Source organism: Aquarana catesbeiana, linkage group LG11, assembly GCF_042186555.1.
Source record: "Aquarana catesbeiana isolate 2022-GZ linkage group LG11, ASM4218655v1, whole genome shotgun sequence".
In the NCBI taxonomy this organism is placed as follows: Eukaryota; Metazoa; Chordata; class Amphibia; order Anura; family Ranidae; genus Aquarana; species Aquarana catesbeiana.
This window is the reverse complement of record NC_133334.1, coordinates 230,309,120-230,327,000: the sequence shown is the minus strand read 5'-3', so window position 1 is coordinate 230,327,000 and position 17,881 is coordinate 230,309,120. Positions and strand designations below refer to the sequence as shown.

The 17,881-nt window shown below is 43.1% G+C and overlaps 1 protein-coding gene across 2 annotated transcripts in view; it reads right to left on the bottom strand.

Annotated features, from left to right (window-relative positions):
* The window catches only part of LOC141112547 (5-hydroxytryptamine receptor 3A-like), a 76,958-nt gene that overhangs the window by 16,027 nt on the left and 43,050 nt on the right, over positions 1–17,881 (bottom strand). For both annotated transcript variants that reach the window (XM_073605465.1, XM_073605466.1), the window contains exons 4-5: positions 15,101–15,210; positions 12,004–12,170 (exon numbers count right to left, since the gene is read on the bottom strand). In XM_073605465.1, the coding sequence (XP_073461566.1) occupies positions 12,004–12,170; positions 15,101–15,210 (277 nt within the window). The remainder of the gene's footprint in view (positions 1–12,003; positions 12,171–15,100; positions 15,211–17,881) is intronic.

Here is a 17,881-nt window from a genome sequence, read left to right as displayed (position 1 = left end):
CCCCAGAAATGTAATTTCCTACTTGTGTGATTTGATAAGGAAGGCACAACCAGTACCAGTGCATCCTATCTAATCGCTCACTCATGCACGCTCTCAGGAGCGTACAGAAGCAGGATCTGTGACTGCTTTGTCCACTGGACACAGCAGATCACAGATCAGGGTACAAGGCAGTTGTGATTGACCCTGTACCATGTGATTGCTGTGGCCAGTCAAAACAATCACAGTTAGCAATAGTAACAATGGCTGTCATTCATGACATCATTGTTTACTACTGTGAGCTCTGTGATTAGTCACAGCAATCACATGGCACAGGGGCAATCACAACAGCCCTATACCATGTGATAGCAGGGGCGGATCCAGGGGAGGGCAACGGGTCAATTGCCCCCTCCGAGAATGCTGGGGAGAGGGCAGGCAGCTGGGTCCGCGGGAGAGAGAGAGCGGACGGCCAGGCGGGTGACAGTCTGAGACTGACTGTCAGTCTCAGACTATCACAGCCCGGCCGTCCGCTCTTTCACCCGCCCACTGTCAGTCACTGACAGTGGGCGGGTGAAAGAGCGGACAGCCGGGGGGCTGGTGACAGTCTAAGCCTGACAGTGGGGTGGGCGGATGAGTGTGGACGGCCGGGCTGGCCGCTGGTGACATTTAGAGAGCGGCCGGGCTGCTGGCCAATCAGGGAGCCGGCGGGCGGGGGAGCAGAGAGATGACATCATCTCTCACCGCCCGCCCTGCATCCATGCAGTTCCGCCCTCACTGTGCAGGTAGCTACGGGCAGAAGAGAGATTACATCATCTCTCTGCTGCCTGACTGGTAATCTGCTGCCTCACCCTCTGGAAAAAAGAAAGTGACAATTGTAGCTGTAGCAGGCAAGTGACAATCCACAACGTGTGGCAGATGATGTGGCAAGTGACAATCTGCAACTGGTGGCAGGCGACATGGCAAGTGACAATCCGCAATGTGTGGCATGTGACGTGATAATCCGCATCTGGTGGCAAGGTGATGTGGCAAGTGACAATCCGCATCTGGTGGCAGGTGACGTGGCAAGTGACAATCCGCAATGTGTGGCAGGCGACGTGACAATCCGCATCTGGTGGCAAGGTGACGTGGCAAGTGACAATCCGCATCTGGTGGCAGGTGACGTGGCAAGTGACAAACCGCATCTGGTGGCAGGTGACGTGGCAAGTGACAATTGTAGCAGGCAAGTGACAATCTGCATCTGGGGGCAGGTGACGTGGAAAGTGACAATCCGCAATGTGTGACAGGAGATGTGGCAAGTGACAATCCGCAATGTGTGGCTGGTGACATGGCAAGGTGACAATCTGCATCTGGTGACAGGCGATGTGGCAAGTGACAATTGTAGCAGGAAAGTGACAATCCACATCTGGGGGCAGGTGACATGGCAAGTGACAATCTGCAACGTGTGGCAGGTGAAGTGGCAAGTGACAATCCGCATCTGGTGGCAGGCAACGTGGCAAGTGACACGCTTGGGGCTCCCACTGACTCTGCATCATGGTGAGTTGAACGATTTCATTTTTTATAACAATGTAATAATAGAAAAAATGCTCTTTAATCATCCTGACACCATAACAACCATGATGCTGTGATGATTGAAGCGCCAACACCAGCCATTTCCCTGATAAATTCCCCCCAAAAAACGTATTTTCTGGCAGTGCCCCTCCCGAGACTAGACTCTGGATCCACCCCTGTGTGATAGATGTAGCCAATCACAGCAATCACAGTGGAAAACAATGGCATCATGAGCTATGCTAAACACAGATGGAATGATTGCTTATACAGTAATGCCAAACACAGACAGAAATGATTGTGGTGATCAAGTACAATGTCTGCTCTGATATCACGGTATGTCGGCGCCACCAAACATTGTCTCTGATCAGCAGTACAATGTCACCAGACAAGTGCTGCCAGTCAGTATCTCTAATCGCCATTGCACAGTCAGTGTCCCTGATCACAGCCAGACCAGGAAATAAATAATGAAATGCATGCAGTAATTAAGCAGTGGTCCAGGCATCGCTGATCACCATTACTAGTAAAAACAATTAAAAAATAAATAAAAAGTCCCTAAATCTATCCCATACTTTTTGGACATATAACTTGTGCAAACCAATCAATATACACTTACTGGGATTTTTTTTACTGAAAATATGTAGCAAAAATATGTAGCAGAATACACATTGGCCTAAATTGATGAAGACATTTGATTTTTAATTTTTTTTTTTATTGGGAATATTTTATAGCAGAAAGTTAAAAATATTGTTACTAAAATATCTTAGACTGTCCATTTTCGAAGAAGTGTCATTTGGGCGATATATGTAGTGTCCTGATATTTTTGGGCCTCAATAGATGAGATAGGTAGTCAGTAGGGATGAGCCGAACACCCCCCGGTTCAGTTCGCACCAGAATATGCGAACAGACAAAAAATGTGTGCGAACTATGGGACACAAATGTGAAAAATCAAAAGTGTTAATTTTAAAGGCTTATATGCAAGTTATTGCCATAAAAAGTGTATGGGGACCCAGGGGACATGTATCAATGCAAAAAAAGGTTTTTAAAACAGCCGTTTTTTCAGGAGCAGTGATTTTAATAATGCTTAAAGTGAAACAATAAAAATGTAATATTTCTTTAAATATCCTGCCTGGGGGGTCCCCTTAGTCTGCCTGTAAAGTAACGCATCTTTCCCATGTTTATAACAGTACCACAGAAAAACTACATTTCTAAAGGAAAAAGTTACATTTAAGTTACATTTAAAATTTTCTCGCGGATACCAGCAATATACATAAATAATCATTGAAAAAAACGGCGTGGCCCCCCCCCCAGTCCATTACCAGGCCCTTCAGGTCTGGTATATATATTAAGGGGAACACCACACCAAAATAAAAAAAAATCCATACCAGACCCTTATCCGAGCATGCAACCTGGCAGGCCACAGCAAAAGGGGGGACGAGAGAGCGCCCCCCCTCCTGAACCGTACCAGGCCACATGCCCTCAACATGGGGAGGGTGCTTTGGGTGCCCCCAAAGCACCTTGTCTCCATGTTGATGGGGACAAGGGCCTCATCCCTAAAACCCTTGCCCAGTGGTTGTGGTGGTCTGCGGATGGGGGGCTTATCGAAATCTGGAAGCCCCCTTTAACTGACACACTGCACCACCGATCGCCGCAATGCACGCCCACATTGGCACGCAAGAGCAGTCGTTCTAGGAGGCCGTCATATGACGTCCAACCAAAACGAGAGCCGCGCCGCCCAGCCGTCATTTGACAGCTGGCTGGTGGAAAGCGGTTAATGTTGGGATCCACTGAGAAGCCTGGAAGCCAGCCACTTCCACCACCCCTGCACAGCCTAACTCTCCAGTGAGCACTGGAGGGGCAGATCACAGAGCCGGTGACTGACAAGTCACTGGCTCTCTGCAGACTTAGAGGTCTTAGAGGTGGCGGGGGATGGATGCAGCATCCACCTAGGTGAGTATGACTGTTTTTTTTTCTTGTCAAAAGAAGTTTATTGAGTATACAATATTATAAAGATACATAAAGTAAGTTTACAAGGATCTATAAAGTAAGCTCATTGTTTTACAGTAGGGTTTATATAGGTAAATATCATGAAATTTCAAATATTAAACATTGGGTTCACGTAAACCTAAATTAAAGATATATATCATTTCCTTAGTTACTTTTGTAGGTATTTAAATGATTTATACCTACTATACATATTGTTTACAAGTAGAGTGTATATAGGTCAAATAAATTCTGATAATGAGCTTTAATCGTAAGGTGGAGAAAAGGAAAGAGAAAGAAGAAAAAGGGTTGAAAGGTAGAGGTATGGTCCACAAGTTGTCCCGCTCGTCAGTTTATTATTCTTTTTAGTTCTCTTTGAAGCCTTAGAATGGGTGTCTCTGTAAGTCATTTAATCTGTTACCATGGCAACAGGACAGAGTCATTGAAGTTTGACAGGAACTGTTGTTTTATCCAAGGATGCCAAAGTTTTTCAAATTTTGGAATTTGATTTTGATCGATGGCTACCATCTTAGCATGGGACATTGTATTATTCATTCTGTGAATTGTTTCTGCTAGTACCAATGTAGGAGATTTCCATGCCTTGGCCACTGTTTGTTTTGCAGCCGTTATTAGTTGGATCATAAGTTTGAATTGAGAGAGTGTTAACCATTCCGGTTTTAGATTAAGTAAAGTTAAATATGGATCTGGTTGTATTATTTTTTAAAATATTTTAGATGCAATCACGAAGACTTTCTTCCAGAAGGTTTGGATTACTGGGCACATCCACCATATGTGTAAATATGTGCCTATTTCTGGGCATCCTCGAAAACAAAGAGCTGAGGTATTAGGTGAATATTTTGCCACTCTAGCGGGTACAAGGTACCAGCGAGTTAGGACTTTATAATTTGTCTCCAGTACTCCTCCCACCTCTGAACGTAAGAGGGTCTATTAAGATTTGCTACTCCATATAATTGATTATAAAGTGATGAAATTGTACCTTTAGCAAATGGATCTTTTGTACAGATTGATTCAAAAATGGATAATTGGGATAATGGTGTATCCCCCTTTAGGAATGGTGTATAGAAATTTTTGATTTGGAGATATCTAAATATCTCAGAGTTTGGTAGATCATATTTTTCTCTAAGCGATGGGAATGAAAGGAATGATTTAGATGCTATGAAGTCATTTAGTGTCTGAATGCCTGATGTTGTCCAAGCTTTAAAAGAATTTGGGTAGATCCATGCCGAATAAAAGGCCGGATTTCTGATAAAAGAAAGGAGAGGATTGTGCGGAGATTGTAACTGATATTTGGTTTTTAGTTTATCCCAGAGAGATGAGAAGTGTTTAGTTATGGGATTATGAATTTTAAAGCGGTCTTTAGGATCAAGCCATAATAAATTTGATATTAATAGAGGGTCATTTTCTGAAGCCTCTATAAATACCCATAATGGAATTTCCTGTTTTGCATGGTATTTGGACAGACTGGCCAAATGTGCTGCTCTGTAGTAGTTGGTAAAATTAGGGTATCCCAGGCCTCCTTTATTTTTGGGAAGATGTAGTGTGTGTATAGGTATACGTGGTTTAGAAGAGCCCCATATAAACGAAGTTGCTCTTTTTTGTACTATTCTCAAAAAATAGGAAGGAATTGGAATAGTGAGGACTCTGAATAGATAAAGCAATTTGGGTAGAATAGTCATTTTGATTGCATTAATCTTCCCTATCCAGGATAAAGGAAGTTGCGACCATTGTTTTATTAGATTTGTGATCTGTCTTAATACAGGAGGATAATTGGTTGAGAATAAGTCAGAATGAGATGCTGTTAAATGAATTCCAAGATATGGGATTGATTTTTCTGCCCATGTGAATGGGAGTGCAGCCCTAGCCGGGATCAATTCCATGTTTGTGAGTGAAATATTAAGCACTAGGCATTTCTTAGGATTAATCATAAGGCCGGATAGGGCTGCAAATCCATCAAGAGCTGGTATTAAGTTAGGACCAGAGACCTGTGGTGATGATAGAAAAAGTAATATATCGTCTGCAAATATACATAATTTGTGTGTAATACCTCCTACTTCAATGCCAGTTATAGTTTGGTTTGTTCTGATGTATTGGGCCATGGGTTCGAGTATAAGGGCAAATAATAAGGGAGATAATGGGCAACCCTGTCGGGTACCTCTTTCGATATTAAAGGCTTCAGATTTGTATCCAGCATATTTTATATAGGCTTTGGGTTTATTATATAATTCTTTGATCCATGTTAAAAAGTGGGGTCCAAAACCCCATTTTTGTAATGAATATTGCATATATTGCCAGGATACTGTGTCAAATGCCCTCTTAATATCGAGAGATAGAAAACATAAAGGGATTTTCCGTTTTTTAGCAATATGTGCCAATAACACTGCTCTGCGTATATTATCGCCTGCCTGTCTATTTGGCATGAAGCCTACTTGATCTCTATGTATTAATTTTCCTATAATGCTATTGAGGCGTTTTGCTATTATTTTTGCTAATAATTTAATATCGAGGTTTAACAGAGAGATAGGCCGATAATTCACACAGGAAGTATCATCAGAAAGGGGTTTTGGGATCATACAAACAATTGCCATTAGTGTTTCTTGCCGAAAAGAATGTCCATCTAGAAGTTTGTTAAAAGTTTCAGTGAGAATGGGAGAGAGTATTTCTGAGAATGTTTTATAGTATAAAGCCGAGTAGCCGTCTGGGCCTGGTCTTTTGTTAAGTTTTAGGTCTTTTATGGCGTTAGCAACTTCATCTATAGTTATAGGCTCATCCAAACTGCTTTTTTGATTCTGAGATAACTCAGGTAAGGTTATTTTTGAGAAGAAGGATTCAGCCTCTGTAGGATTAAATCCATTGTTTGTCTTGTATAAAGTTGCGAGATGTGAGTGAAATTTATGGACTATTTTAACTGGATTACAAGTGTAAACATTTTTTGATAATTTCAAACGTATTGGTTTGAAAGATTTGTTAGTTGAATTTAATGCCCGAGCCAAATATGTACCTGGTTTGTTTGTATTCATGTAGAAATTGTGTTTGGAGCGTTTGAGGGATTTATCAACTGACTCAGTGAGAAATAGATCGTATTCTAATCTAGATTTTTCCAGATGAGATTTTGTACTCTGAGATGGATTATCTTGAAATGATATGTAGGCTGCATTAAAATTGAGTTCTAGTTTTTTTGCTAGATTTTTGCGTTCCCGTTTAAATAGTGCCATTTGTCTTTGTATTGTACCACGCAAGACAGGCTTATGAGCTTCCCACAGTGTTATTGGGGAGATGTCTGTTGTATTATTAATTGATATGTATTCCTTTAAAGCTTGTTCAATGGCCATCTGATGTAGTGGGTGTTTGAGCATTATGTCCGGTAAGTACCACGTTGGGTCATGCGCTTTTGGTATGGCTGAGGCTATAGTAGTGTATACTGCATTATGGTCAGACCACGGAATCGGAATTATATCTGATGCAATAATTTCTGGTATCATTCCTATTGTTAGAAAAATATGATCTATTCTGGTGAAGGTTTGATGAGGGTGCGAGAAATAAGTGAATTTCTTTTTCATTGGGTTACTTTCTCTCCATGAATCTACCAGATTGTATTTGGAAAGAAGTTGAGAAAAAGGTAATCTAGAGGTTATTTTGGATGGTGTAAAAGGTGATTTATCTAGAAATGGGAGGAGGACCTGGTTCGAATCCCCACACATTATCACTGTTCCTATTTTGTGTGTATTAATCACTTGTAATATATGTGAGAGGAATGGTGTAGGTTGTTTGTTAGGAGCGTAGTAGGAAATCACCGTGATTGCTGTATCCATTATATAACCCATGAGTATCAGGTATCTACCTTCTGGGTCTTTAATTTCTGATGATAAGGTGAATGGTGTGGATCGGTGAAATGCAATTAGAGTTCCCCTTTGCTTGGTACAGGCAGAAGCCGTGTAAATTTGTTGATAAAAAGGAGAAATATATTTTGGAGTAGAATCTTTGGTGAAGTGTGTTTCTTGGAGGCATACTATGTGAGCCTTCTTGTTATGGAAAGTACGGAAGGCTTTGGTCCTTTTTTGAGGGACATTTATTCCCTGAACATTCAGGGAAAGTATATTCAGTGGTGCCATGGCAACAGATCAGAGTTTTGACTTACTTTTTGTTATGCAGAGCTGACTGCGCAGATCAACCTGTGTGGACTGAAGAGATGAATAGATAGAAAAGAAACCAGTGAATTCTGGAGTAAAGAGTAAACAAAAAACATATGAGATTAGATGATACATTGTATAAATTATTTTTTGCAAGTAATCACAATTTACCCGTGAAAGAGAATAAATATCTCTCTCAGGGGAATAAGTGCCTTCGTCACACCCCCACATAATATGGTTGGGAGAATGAGGAGGGCTAATGGGGGTACACGGGTCTTCCGCTTACAGGAGAGAGGTGCTATGTCAAAAGACATCAAAATGATGTTTCATTAATTGGAGTGCAGAATATAGTTTTTGTTGAAATTATTTATTCCAGGGTGGTTGTATATGGTTAGTCTTGCCCTAGGCTAAATAATTCAGTTAGAAAGGTACTGTTAATAACTTTGGTATTGATGAAGATAGTTTGAATTATTTTGGGATTTTAACCCTTTTAGAGTAAATAATTACATATTTTATTCATAAGTAACTGTTTAGATATGTTAACTCATAAAATTGAGGTTGTACTGCTTCAGATTAGAATAAACAAAAACATAATTCTAGGAACTAGTTAGGTAATAATATATTTGTTTTAAGAAAAGAAAGAAAAAGCTTCCATTACTTCTGGATTATTGAAGATATTTGTCCTAAAAAGTAATAAATCTATTGTTATTACCTGATAATATATAACTGAACAAGAATTTCCTTATTTCACTTATATATTCTAAGGCTATATGAATCAGAAGTAATAAGAAATATAACTGGAATGTAACATGATCCCACACAGTGTGTGACTATCAAAATGCAGTTACATTCAGTTATAAATATAAGTTTTTTATAGAGAACCATCTCTTAGTATAATAAATGAAGAGATATCAGGAATTAGGATGTCAGTCCATTGAATCTTCTTGGTCCATGGATGATGTGACATAACGGCCTCTTTTGTGAGAATGATGATTCCCATTTTGTTCTGAAATTTTCTGGGTGCTGCCTGAAGGTGAAGATGATACCATTCTTCTGCGTGTGGGAGTGTTGCTGCTTGTGGGTTCTGTCAGATTTAATTTTAAAAGGGTTTGTTGTAGTTCATCTGCTGATCTGCTTCTGTAAATTGTACCTTGGTAGTTAAATCTGACTGAAAAGGGGAAGCCCCATTGATACATAATGTTGTGGCGTTGCAGTTCCATTAGTTGGGGTTTCATGGATCGTCTTTTAGTAATAGTAAGTTGGGATAGGTCAGCAAAAATTTGATAATTGTGTCCTTGAAAATTAAGTTCCTTTTTTTCTCTTGCAGAAATTAGTATTTGTTCTTTCGTTCTGTAATAATGAAATTTTGTGATTATATCACGTGGGGGTCCATCTTTCTTTTTGGCTGTGAGGGCTCTGTGTACTCTGTCCAGTTCTAAATGTTCAATAGGGATATCTGGCTTTAGTTCTTGTAATAGAGCAGTAATAGTAGATTGCAGGTCTGTCACAGTTTCAGGTATTCCCCTTATGCGCAAGTTTGAACGTCTGGCTCTATTTTCGTAATCTTCGAGCTTAGTTTGAAGTATTAAATTCTCTTTTTTTAATTGTTCCAATTCTGTTATATTTTCTTGGGTTGTAATTTCAATTTCATCCATTTTTATTTCTAAGGCTGCGGTGCGGTTTCCCAGCTCTCTTATTTCTTTGGTTAGGCTTTTGTTATTTGGTCTGAGGTTTGTTTTAAAGCCTTATGAAGCATCTTTTCAAATTGTAATAATATTACTGGGGATGCTGAGGAGGCTTGTGGAGAAGTTTGTGAGAGGATTTGTTCTGTATCTGACTTAAATGGAGAGTCTTGCTGTGACATTTTCTGTCTGTGAGAGCGCCCTGATGCTGTATCTTGTGAGGTGACTGGAGCTGCTTCAGCTGCAGTGAGTGCCTGTGAGCTCTTTGTGAGGTGATTTTTATTTCTGCCACGGTTTCCTCCCAGTACCATATTTCCTGCCCAAACTTTCACAGTTTGTTCCCTGGGGCAAAAAGGTTCAAATGGATACCTTTTGAGCCTGCAGGCTCCGCTTTGTCCTTCTCTTCTCTCCTCAGCGGTGTGGAGCTCTAAGAATGCATGTCTGCTCCGCTAGGCTCCGCCTCCTGCCCCCCATCGACTGTTTTTTTTTTTAATCCCACACTTCTATTTTAAGTATTATTGTTTACTGTGCCCCATTGTAGAGATTCACAATCTCTATTTGTCCTAGTGACTATTGCCACTAGGACTAAAAGTAAAGGAAAATCTACTTTCTGGGGTTGTTACCAGAACACAAATAGAGATCTTCCAAGGACAAACTTACATATGTGAGAGCTGTTGTACCTCACTTTAGAGAGATTATTTCCTTGCTTCCTACAGTATTTCATCTACAGAACAGGAATTCAGTTAACTTGAATGGGACATAGATGGCAAAAAACACCTGGTTTTATCATTCATTACTTTATTCAAAATGAATACAAACATTTTGGCTTTATATATAATTTAAATACATGCTAACTTTATGAAAAACAAACAAAAAAAAGTACAATATTTAAATAGCCAGGGATATATATTAAAAAACAGTATACTTAATATGTACATTAACCAGTTGCAACAAAAATGCTATAGTAACACAGATTCCTTCTGAACCACTCCTCATTTGTAAGCTAGAAAAATTGTCCTATTCGCTTACATGTATAAATCAGTGGTCACCAACCTTTCGGACCTTATGGACCACTAAACCCACAATTTTGAATCCTGTGGACCACTAACATGAATTTTACATGCTTTATACACACAATGCTCTGGCTTTCTGCCCCCCACCCCCTGGATCACATTGCTGTCTTATACACACCACGCTCCGGGTCTCTGCCCCCCCCCCTTTCCCATGCACTCTGCATCATGCTGCTGTTTTACACAGACTCATCACTGGATCTCACCTCCTTATCTAGCCATGTGATCAAGCTCCATGCTCCATCCCACACTCCCCTCTTTATTCACCTCCCGCTCTATGCACTGCTCCCAGCGCCTCCTTCTGAATTCACAGGAGCCAAAACTACAGAAGAGGCATCGGGTATCAATGCGCGCTGACAGTATTGACTGTCAGCATGCACTGAGAACAACACTGGAAACAACATATAGATCATGGTGGTGGTGGTGGCCTCCCGTTTGCCTGCTCTCCACAGGTCATCATGGTGGCGGTGGTGGCCTCCCGTTTGCCTGCTGTCCACAGGTCATCATGGTGGTGGCCTCCCATTCCCCTGCTCTCCACGGGTCATCATGGTGGCAGTGGTGGCTTCCCGTTTGCCTGCTCTCCACGGGTCATCGCGGTGGTGGCCTTCCATTCCCCTGCTCTCCACAGGTCATCATGGTGGCAGTGGTGGCTTCCCGTTTGCCTGCTCTCCACGGGTCATCGCGGTGGTGGCCTCCCATTCCCCTGCTCTCCACGGGTCATCACGGCGATGGTGGCTTCCGTTTCCTTCCTCCTCATTGGAGGCCAATCAGGAGTCTTCTCTTTTTGGCCAATCAAAAAACGGGTCTCAAGGCCGCTTCTGATTGGCCGGATTGAGGATCATTGTTTCAACAGTGAATTATCATTCGCTGCTGTAACACCTGGGTGGATTCATGGCGCAATGCTCTGCACCACAAACCCACCCTATTTTGAACCCTTTTAGAGCCTATGGCCTATGGCTCTAATCAGGTGCTTCAAAAAAACACCCCCGCTGCTATAATTCAGGCGCCCGGCATCCTGAAAGGGGCTGGACCCATGAATAGGGGGTGACCGCAGCGGCCATGGATAGATTCATGCTATGCATGAATCTATCTGTTATACGTATAGGGGGTGGTGTGGATAAAGGGGGCGGCGTCTGGGTGCCCATAATGGACGGTCGCCATTGCTATCATGCACAGCTTCACCAAATTCTGCGTGTTCCAATTTTAGTAAATCTCCCCCACAATCTCCTGCACATAGCCACATGGTACCGCAATTGTCTTTTCTTGCACTATTTTCTATTCTTATCATTATTACATGCTAGATTGACATTCTGTGACGCAGTAAAATTATATTTCTAGGGTGCCCTTAGTCAAATCAAATTTCATACAAAAAACTTTTCAAGAAATAATACATTTATTAGTCTATTTCATGTTCCTAAAATATGCATCTGTTGTATTTGACAACAAGAAAAAAATTGTCTAAGAAAGATGGTTCAAACAAACATTTTCCTAAGGCCTTATGTCTGTGAAAAACCCAAAATTAGGAAAACTGGGTAAACCTGAACATACAAGATTTCCCATCCATATACTCCCCATTCAAGTCTAATTATAATTGCTTACCTGGATTTATGCTCATGCCAAATGTCAAATTACATTTTTGTTTGTCAAATGGAAATTTGTACAGGTCAAGAGGACATGTGGTTACGACCTTAACAGTTTTTGTTCTCCGAATGGTGCCATTGTAATTGAGCTCCATATATAGGACATCAAGAGAGTCATCCTCTGTCCTGGCAAAAATATAGTGAAAAAGTAATGTTTACAGGGCAGGTGAAACAAACAAATATACTCACCGACCACTTTATTAAGTACACCTGTTCAATTGCTTGATAACATAAATTGCTAATCAGCCTATCACATGGCAGCAACTGAATGCATTAAATCATCTAGACGTGGTGAAGATGACTTGCTGAAGTTCAAACCGAGCATCAGAATGGGGAAGAAAGAGGATTTAAGTGACTTTTAATGTGGCATGGTTGTTGGTGCCAGACAGGCTGGTCTGAGTATTTCAAAAACTGCTGATCTAATGAGATTTTCATGCACAACCATCTCTAGGGTTTACAGAGAATGGTCCGAAAAAGAGAAAATATCCAGTGAGTGGCAGTTCTGTGGGCAAAAAATGCCTTGTTGATATCAGAGGCCAGAGGAGAATGGGTAGACTGGTTTGAGATGATAGAAAGGCAACAGTAACTCAAATAACCACTTGTTACAACCAAGGTATATAGAATACCATCTCTGAATGCACAACACATCGAACCTTGAAGCAGATGGGCTACCGCAGCAGAAGACCACACCGGGTGCCACTCCTGTCAGCTAAGAACAAGAAACTGAGGCTACACTTCATACAGGCTCATCAAAATTGGATAATAGAAGTTTGGAAAAATGTTGTCTGGTCTGATGAGACTTTCTTTCAGCTGCGACATTCAGATGGTACGGTTAGAATTTGGTGTAAACAACATGAAAGCATGGATCCATCCTTCCTTGTGTCAATGGTTCAGGCTGGTGGTGGTGGTGCAATGGTGTGAGGACCACTTTGGGCCCCTTAGTACCAATTGAGCATCGTTTAATCGCCACAGCCTACCTGAGTATGGTTGCTGACCATGTCCATCCCTTTATAACTACAGTGTACCCATCTTCTGGTGGCTACTTCCAGCAGGATAATGCACCATGTCACAAAGCTCAAATGATCTCACCACTGGTTTCTTGAACATGACAATGAGTTCACTATACTTCAATGGCCCCCACAGTCACCAGATCTCAATCCAATAGAGCACCTTTGGGATGTGGCTATCATGTCAATATGGACCAAAATCTCTGAGGAACATTTCCAACACTTTGTTGAACCTATGCCACAAAGAATTTTTGGCAGTTTTGAAGGCAAAAGAGGGTTCAACCTGGTACTAGCAAGGTGTACCCAATAAAGTGGCCGGTGAGTGTATATTAACTAATAAAAAAAAGTTTAAAAAATTGTGGACTGATTGTGGATATCACACTGTGAGGATCTCCAGCCTGAGCTCTTTCTCTCTCTTCTGAAAGCCAACACAGATATCTCAACTGATTTATTACTGTACATTTTTTTTGCCTTGTGGCAATTCAGTATAAAGACAGTTTCAGGTAAAAGTGTGGCAGGCACAATACTAAATCGATGTCTGGGCAAAGAAGAAACATTATATTTAGTACATTTCAGCAATACATGCACATTTAATTATGTTTTTTCATGGTAAAAAATCTACAAGTACAGAGAAAGTATCTGTTGATCCTCCCAGTGAGCCCATTACGTTATGAACACTCTGCCTTTGCTGTGCTGAAATCAGCTTTTCTTAAGTTCTCCCTTTCTCAACTAAATAACTAAGTAACACCTCCCCTTATTTTTTGGAGATGAGCAGAGGGGAAGGTGTTTTGTATACCTCAAAGAAGAATGATGCAGGCAAAAGCTGTTGGTGCCACTTCTCTTAGAAGAACACAGCGTCTGGGACACGTCAATGGCTTTTGGCCAGTGGACGCGTGCCTTTGAAACCATACACTGCACCAGACGGCGGAGACGAATCTTGCAGACTTCAATTTTGAACTTGGAGGACACCAGCTCTGCCTGACACTATTTTCGGGAACTAGATTCCACCAAGACCATATCCTAAGTGACCTAGGAGGAAGATCTGAGGCCACATTGGTAGGCATTCCTCTGGTTGCCACTGTACCCATCTTACCTTTAAAGTGGATCTTTTGGAGATCATACACTGACGAAAAGACCTCTGGAGATACGGAAGGGTGACATTGATGTGTGTGGTGTCGGTTGGTGCCAGTGTGGTGGATTAGTGTGGATGAGTGGGGGCCTACTGTTTACATCTTTGTCCTTTGGACACCGGTGGTGTCTACTCGCAAGTGCGGTGCAAGTGCCGCCGTTGTTCCAGCAGTGAATTCTTATGGTGACCGCTCTGGTGTGATTCCCTCCGGACATTTGTCCCTGATGAAGGGACGCAACTCGTCCCGAAACGTGTCGGGCCGTGTGGACACTTCATGGGAAATATTACCATCAACATCATTGTTTTTATTGGTTTGAATTTTGCTATTGATGTACACCAATTTGAATAAACTACACTGTATTTTAACCTTTGTTGCCGTAAAAGTCACATTATTTTGGGGGTACCCCTTTTTCTAAAGATTGTCACCAGGTTAGCTGACTATCATCCCAAGGCCATTGGAGGTAACATATGAAGCACTGTAAACACTTCATAAAGATCTCGTATACACATCTTTCCTAGCTAGCTAGCTCATAGCTGATTATTTGGGTGTTTTAGCATTTTTTCCAGTCAACAGTCCATGCATGTTTTTTGCAGCTCTACATTGTCTTCAAGACTCGTACTGTAAGCCAGTGGCGCAAGGGCACAACTATTGTACTTCATTTATTAATCAAAAGATCAATGATCAAATTATTTGGAACAGAATGCATTACTATATGAATTCTAATTGAAATGTATTTGGCTCGAGTTGGTCTTTGATTGTACCTATGGTGCTAGAACAATATCATAGTTTTATTCTTTTGGGTTATTTGGATCATTTAAAATGTTTTTAATTCTATGTGTACATTTACAGTCTTATGTACATTTTAATTTCCACTTTCACAAGTTACTAAAATAATCAATATTAGATTGTAGTCACTTACATTTCAGATATAGTGATGTCAGGAATCCAGACTGAACCCTCTGGAATGAAGATACGTTTTATGTCACAGAAATCACTTGGTTCCCAGGATAGGAACTCATTTTGCCATACCTTTTATTAAAATAGATAAAAGTCAATGTGTTGAAATTAAATTCATTGTTGTTTCTTTAAAGGAAAAGTTATACAATTTAGGTTTAGCAAACAGTTATTAGGAATTTAAAGTGGAAATAAAGACAAAACTTTTAATTTTAGATAGAGTAAAGCGGCGTACACACGGTCAGACCGTTCGACCGGACTGGTCCAACAGACCGAGTTCAGCGGACAATTAGATCGTGTGTGGGCTTCATCGGACCTTCACTTTTCAAGTCGAAAATCTGACGGACGTTAGATTTGGAACATGCTTCAAATCTTTACGTTGTAACTCCGCCGGACCCAGAAATCCGCTCGTCTGTATGCTAGTCCGACGGACAAAAACTGATGCTAGGGCAGCTATTGGCTACTGGCTATCAACTTCCTTACTTTAGTCCGGTGTACGTCATCACGTACGAATCCATCGGACTTTGGTGTGATCGTGTGTAGGCAAGTCTGTTCCTTAAAAAGTCAGTCGGAAGTCCGTCAAAAGTCCGTTGAAAGTCCGTCGGAAAGTCCGTCGGACCAGTCCGGTCGAAAAGTCCGCTGAGTGTACGCCCCATAAAGGAGGGTTAAAACTCAGTCAGTTTTTTTTTTTGTTTTTTGTTTTTTGCCCTCTGTGTCACATTGGGGAGATTTCCTTTCACTTCCTGTTCCATTGCCAGAAACAGGAAGTGAGGGAACATCCTTCCAAAGTGAGGGAATCCTTGAGTTTCACCAGGCTCACCAGAACTAGTGTCCCCATTGGAAGATTTTCCCTCTATTATTCTGATGTCAACTCAAAATGTGGGATTTTCTTTTATGTTCACTTTCAGTGATAAGGGTAAACCAGGGTTGCCCGCTGTATGGTTTTGACCCGGGCAGCCTGGGTGTTGACACGTGTCTGGGTTTCAATCCGCCTGAAACCCAGACACACATACCAACAGTCCAACCGTCCTGGAACCAGTGGCATAGCGTGGGGAGGGCAGCCAGGTCGATGGCAACATCTAAAGGGGCGCATACCGTTCCCACCATCCGCAATGTCACACTGTCTCAGTCTCACACTGCAGTTGCATTCGAGCTCAGCTCAGCAATGGGCGGCGGGCATGTGATTGGCCAAACGGGGCGGCGGACATGGGCATCTGTGATTGGCTCGGCGGAGCTGGTCACTTGTGGAGGCTGGCTGGCCTGTGGATGATCATGGCCACTTGCACCCAGAGTCCCGCCTGGCGCATGCTATGTGTCTCCTGAGGTCTCTCTCTCATCTTCCCCCTCACCCCTCTCTCTGTCAACCACCCATCGCTGTCAGCCCACCCCCTCTCTGTCAGCCCCCCCCCTCTGTTAGCCACCCCTCTCTGTCAGCCCACCCCCTCTCTGTCAGCCCTCCCTGTCAGCCCACTCACTCTCAGTCAGCCCACCCCCATCAGCCACCCCTCTCTGTCAGCCCACCCCACTCTCTGTCAGCCCCCCGTCAGCACCCCTTTTTGTCAGCCCCTCCTCTCTTTCAGCCACTCCTCTCTGTCAGCCATCCCTCTTTGTCAGTCCACCCCCCCTCTGTAAGCCCACCTCCCCTCTCTGTAAGCCCCCTCTCTGTCAGCCCCCTCTCTGTCAGCCACCCCTCTCTTTCAGCCACCCCTTTCTGTCAGCCCTCCCCCCCCTCTCTCAGCCCCCCTCTCTGTCAGCCACCCCTTTCGGTCAGCCCCCTCTTTGTCAGCCACCCCTCTTTGTCAGCCCACCCTCTCTGTCAACACCCTTCCTGTCAGCCACCCCTCTCTGTCAGCCCCCCTCTCTGTTAGCCCACTCTCTCTGTCAGCCCTCCTCTGAGCCCCACTCCCTCTCACCTCCCTTCTCTCTCACCCCCCCAGCCCTCTTCTCTCTCTGTCACCCCCCCTCTCTCCTTCCCTCTCTCTCTCAGACCCCCCTCTCTCTCTCAGCCCCCTTCTCTCACCCTCCTCTCTCTCTCTCCCTCTCTATCTCTCTCACTCCACCCCCTCTTTCTCTCACCCCCTCTCTCTCACCTCCCCCCATGCACCCCCTCCTCTCACCCCACTCTCCTCTCTCTCTAACCCCCCTCTCTATCTCACTACCCTCTCTCTCCTGCCTCCTCCCACCTTTCTTTCTCTTAGTCCCCAACTCTTCCCCTCACCCCCCTCTCTCTCTCTCACCAAATCCTCTCACCCTCTCTCACCTGCCCCTTTCTCACCTCCCTCCCCCCACCTCTTTCCCCCTCAGGAGGTGGGGGCCCATGAGAAAGTGTCTTGATTCCTGTGTCTTGCCGACACACCAGCACAGAGCTACAGCCCCTGCCTCTCCTTTGCCTTCTCCCCAAGCCCCCCCCCTCACAAAGTAAGGAAGGGAAATAGCACTACAGTACAGCAACTCTGCCCCCAGACTCTGGCTCCCACACTTCCTGGCTCGAAGCAGCTCCAGGTAAGGCAGTCTAATGGGGGTTTTTAGGGGCAGGGGACTCTGATAAAGGGGGTTTCCTGATCTAGCAGAGGTCTCTAAGGGGACTCTGAGCTAATGGGGGGGAGTCTGTGGGGAGGGGGGTGCTGGCTGCTGGTGACCAATTAGATTAGCAGTCAGCACCCCCCTTAGAGGCCCCCCATTAGATAAGCAAGATACCTCTATTAGATCAGGGGAACTCTCCCTATATCACCACTCCTTTTAGAGA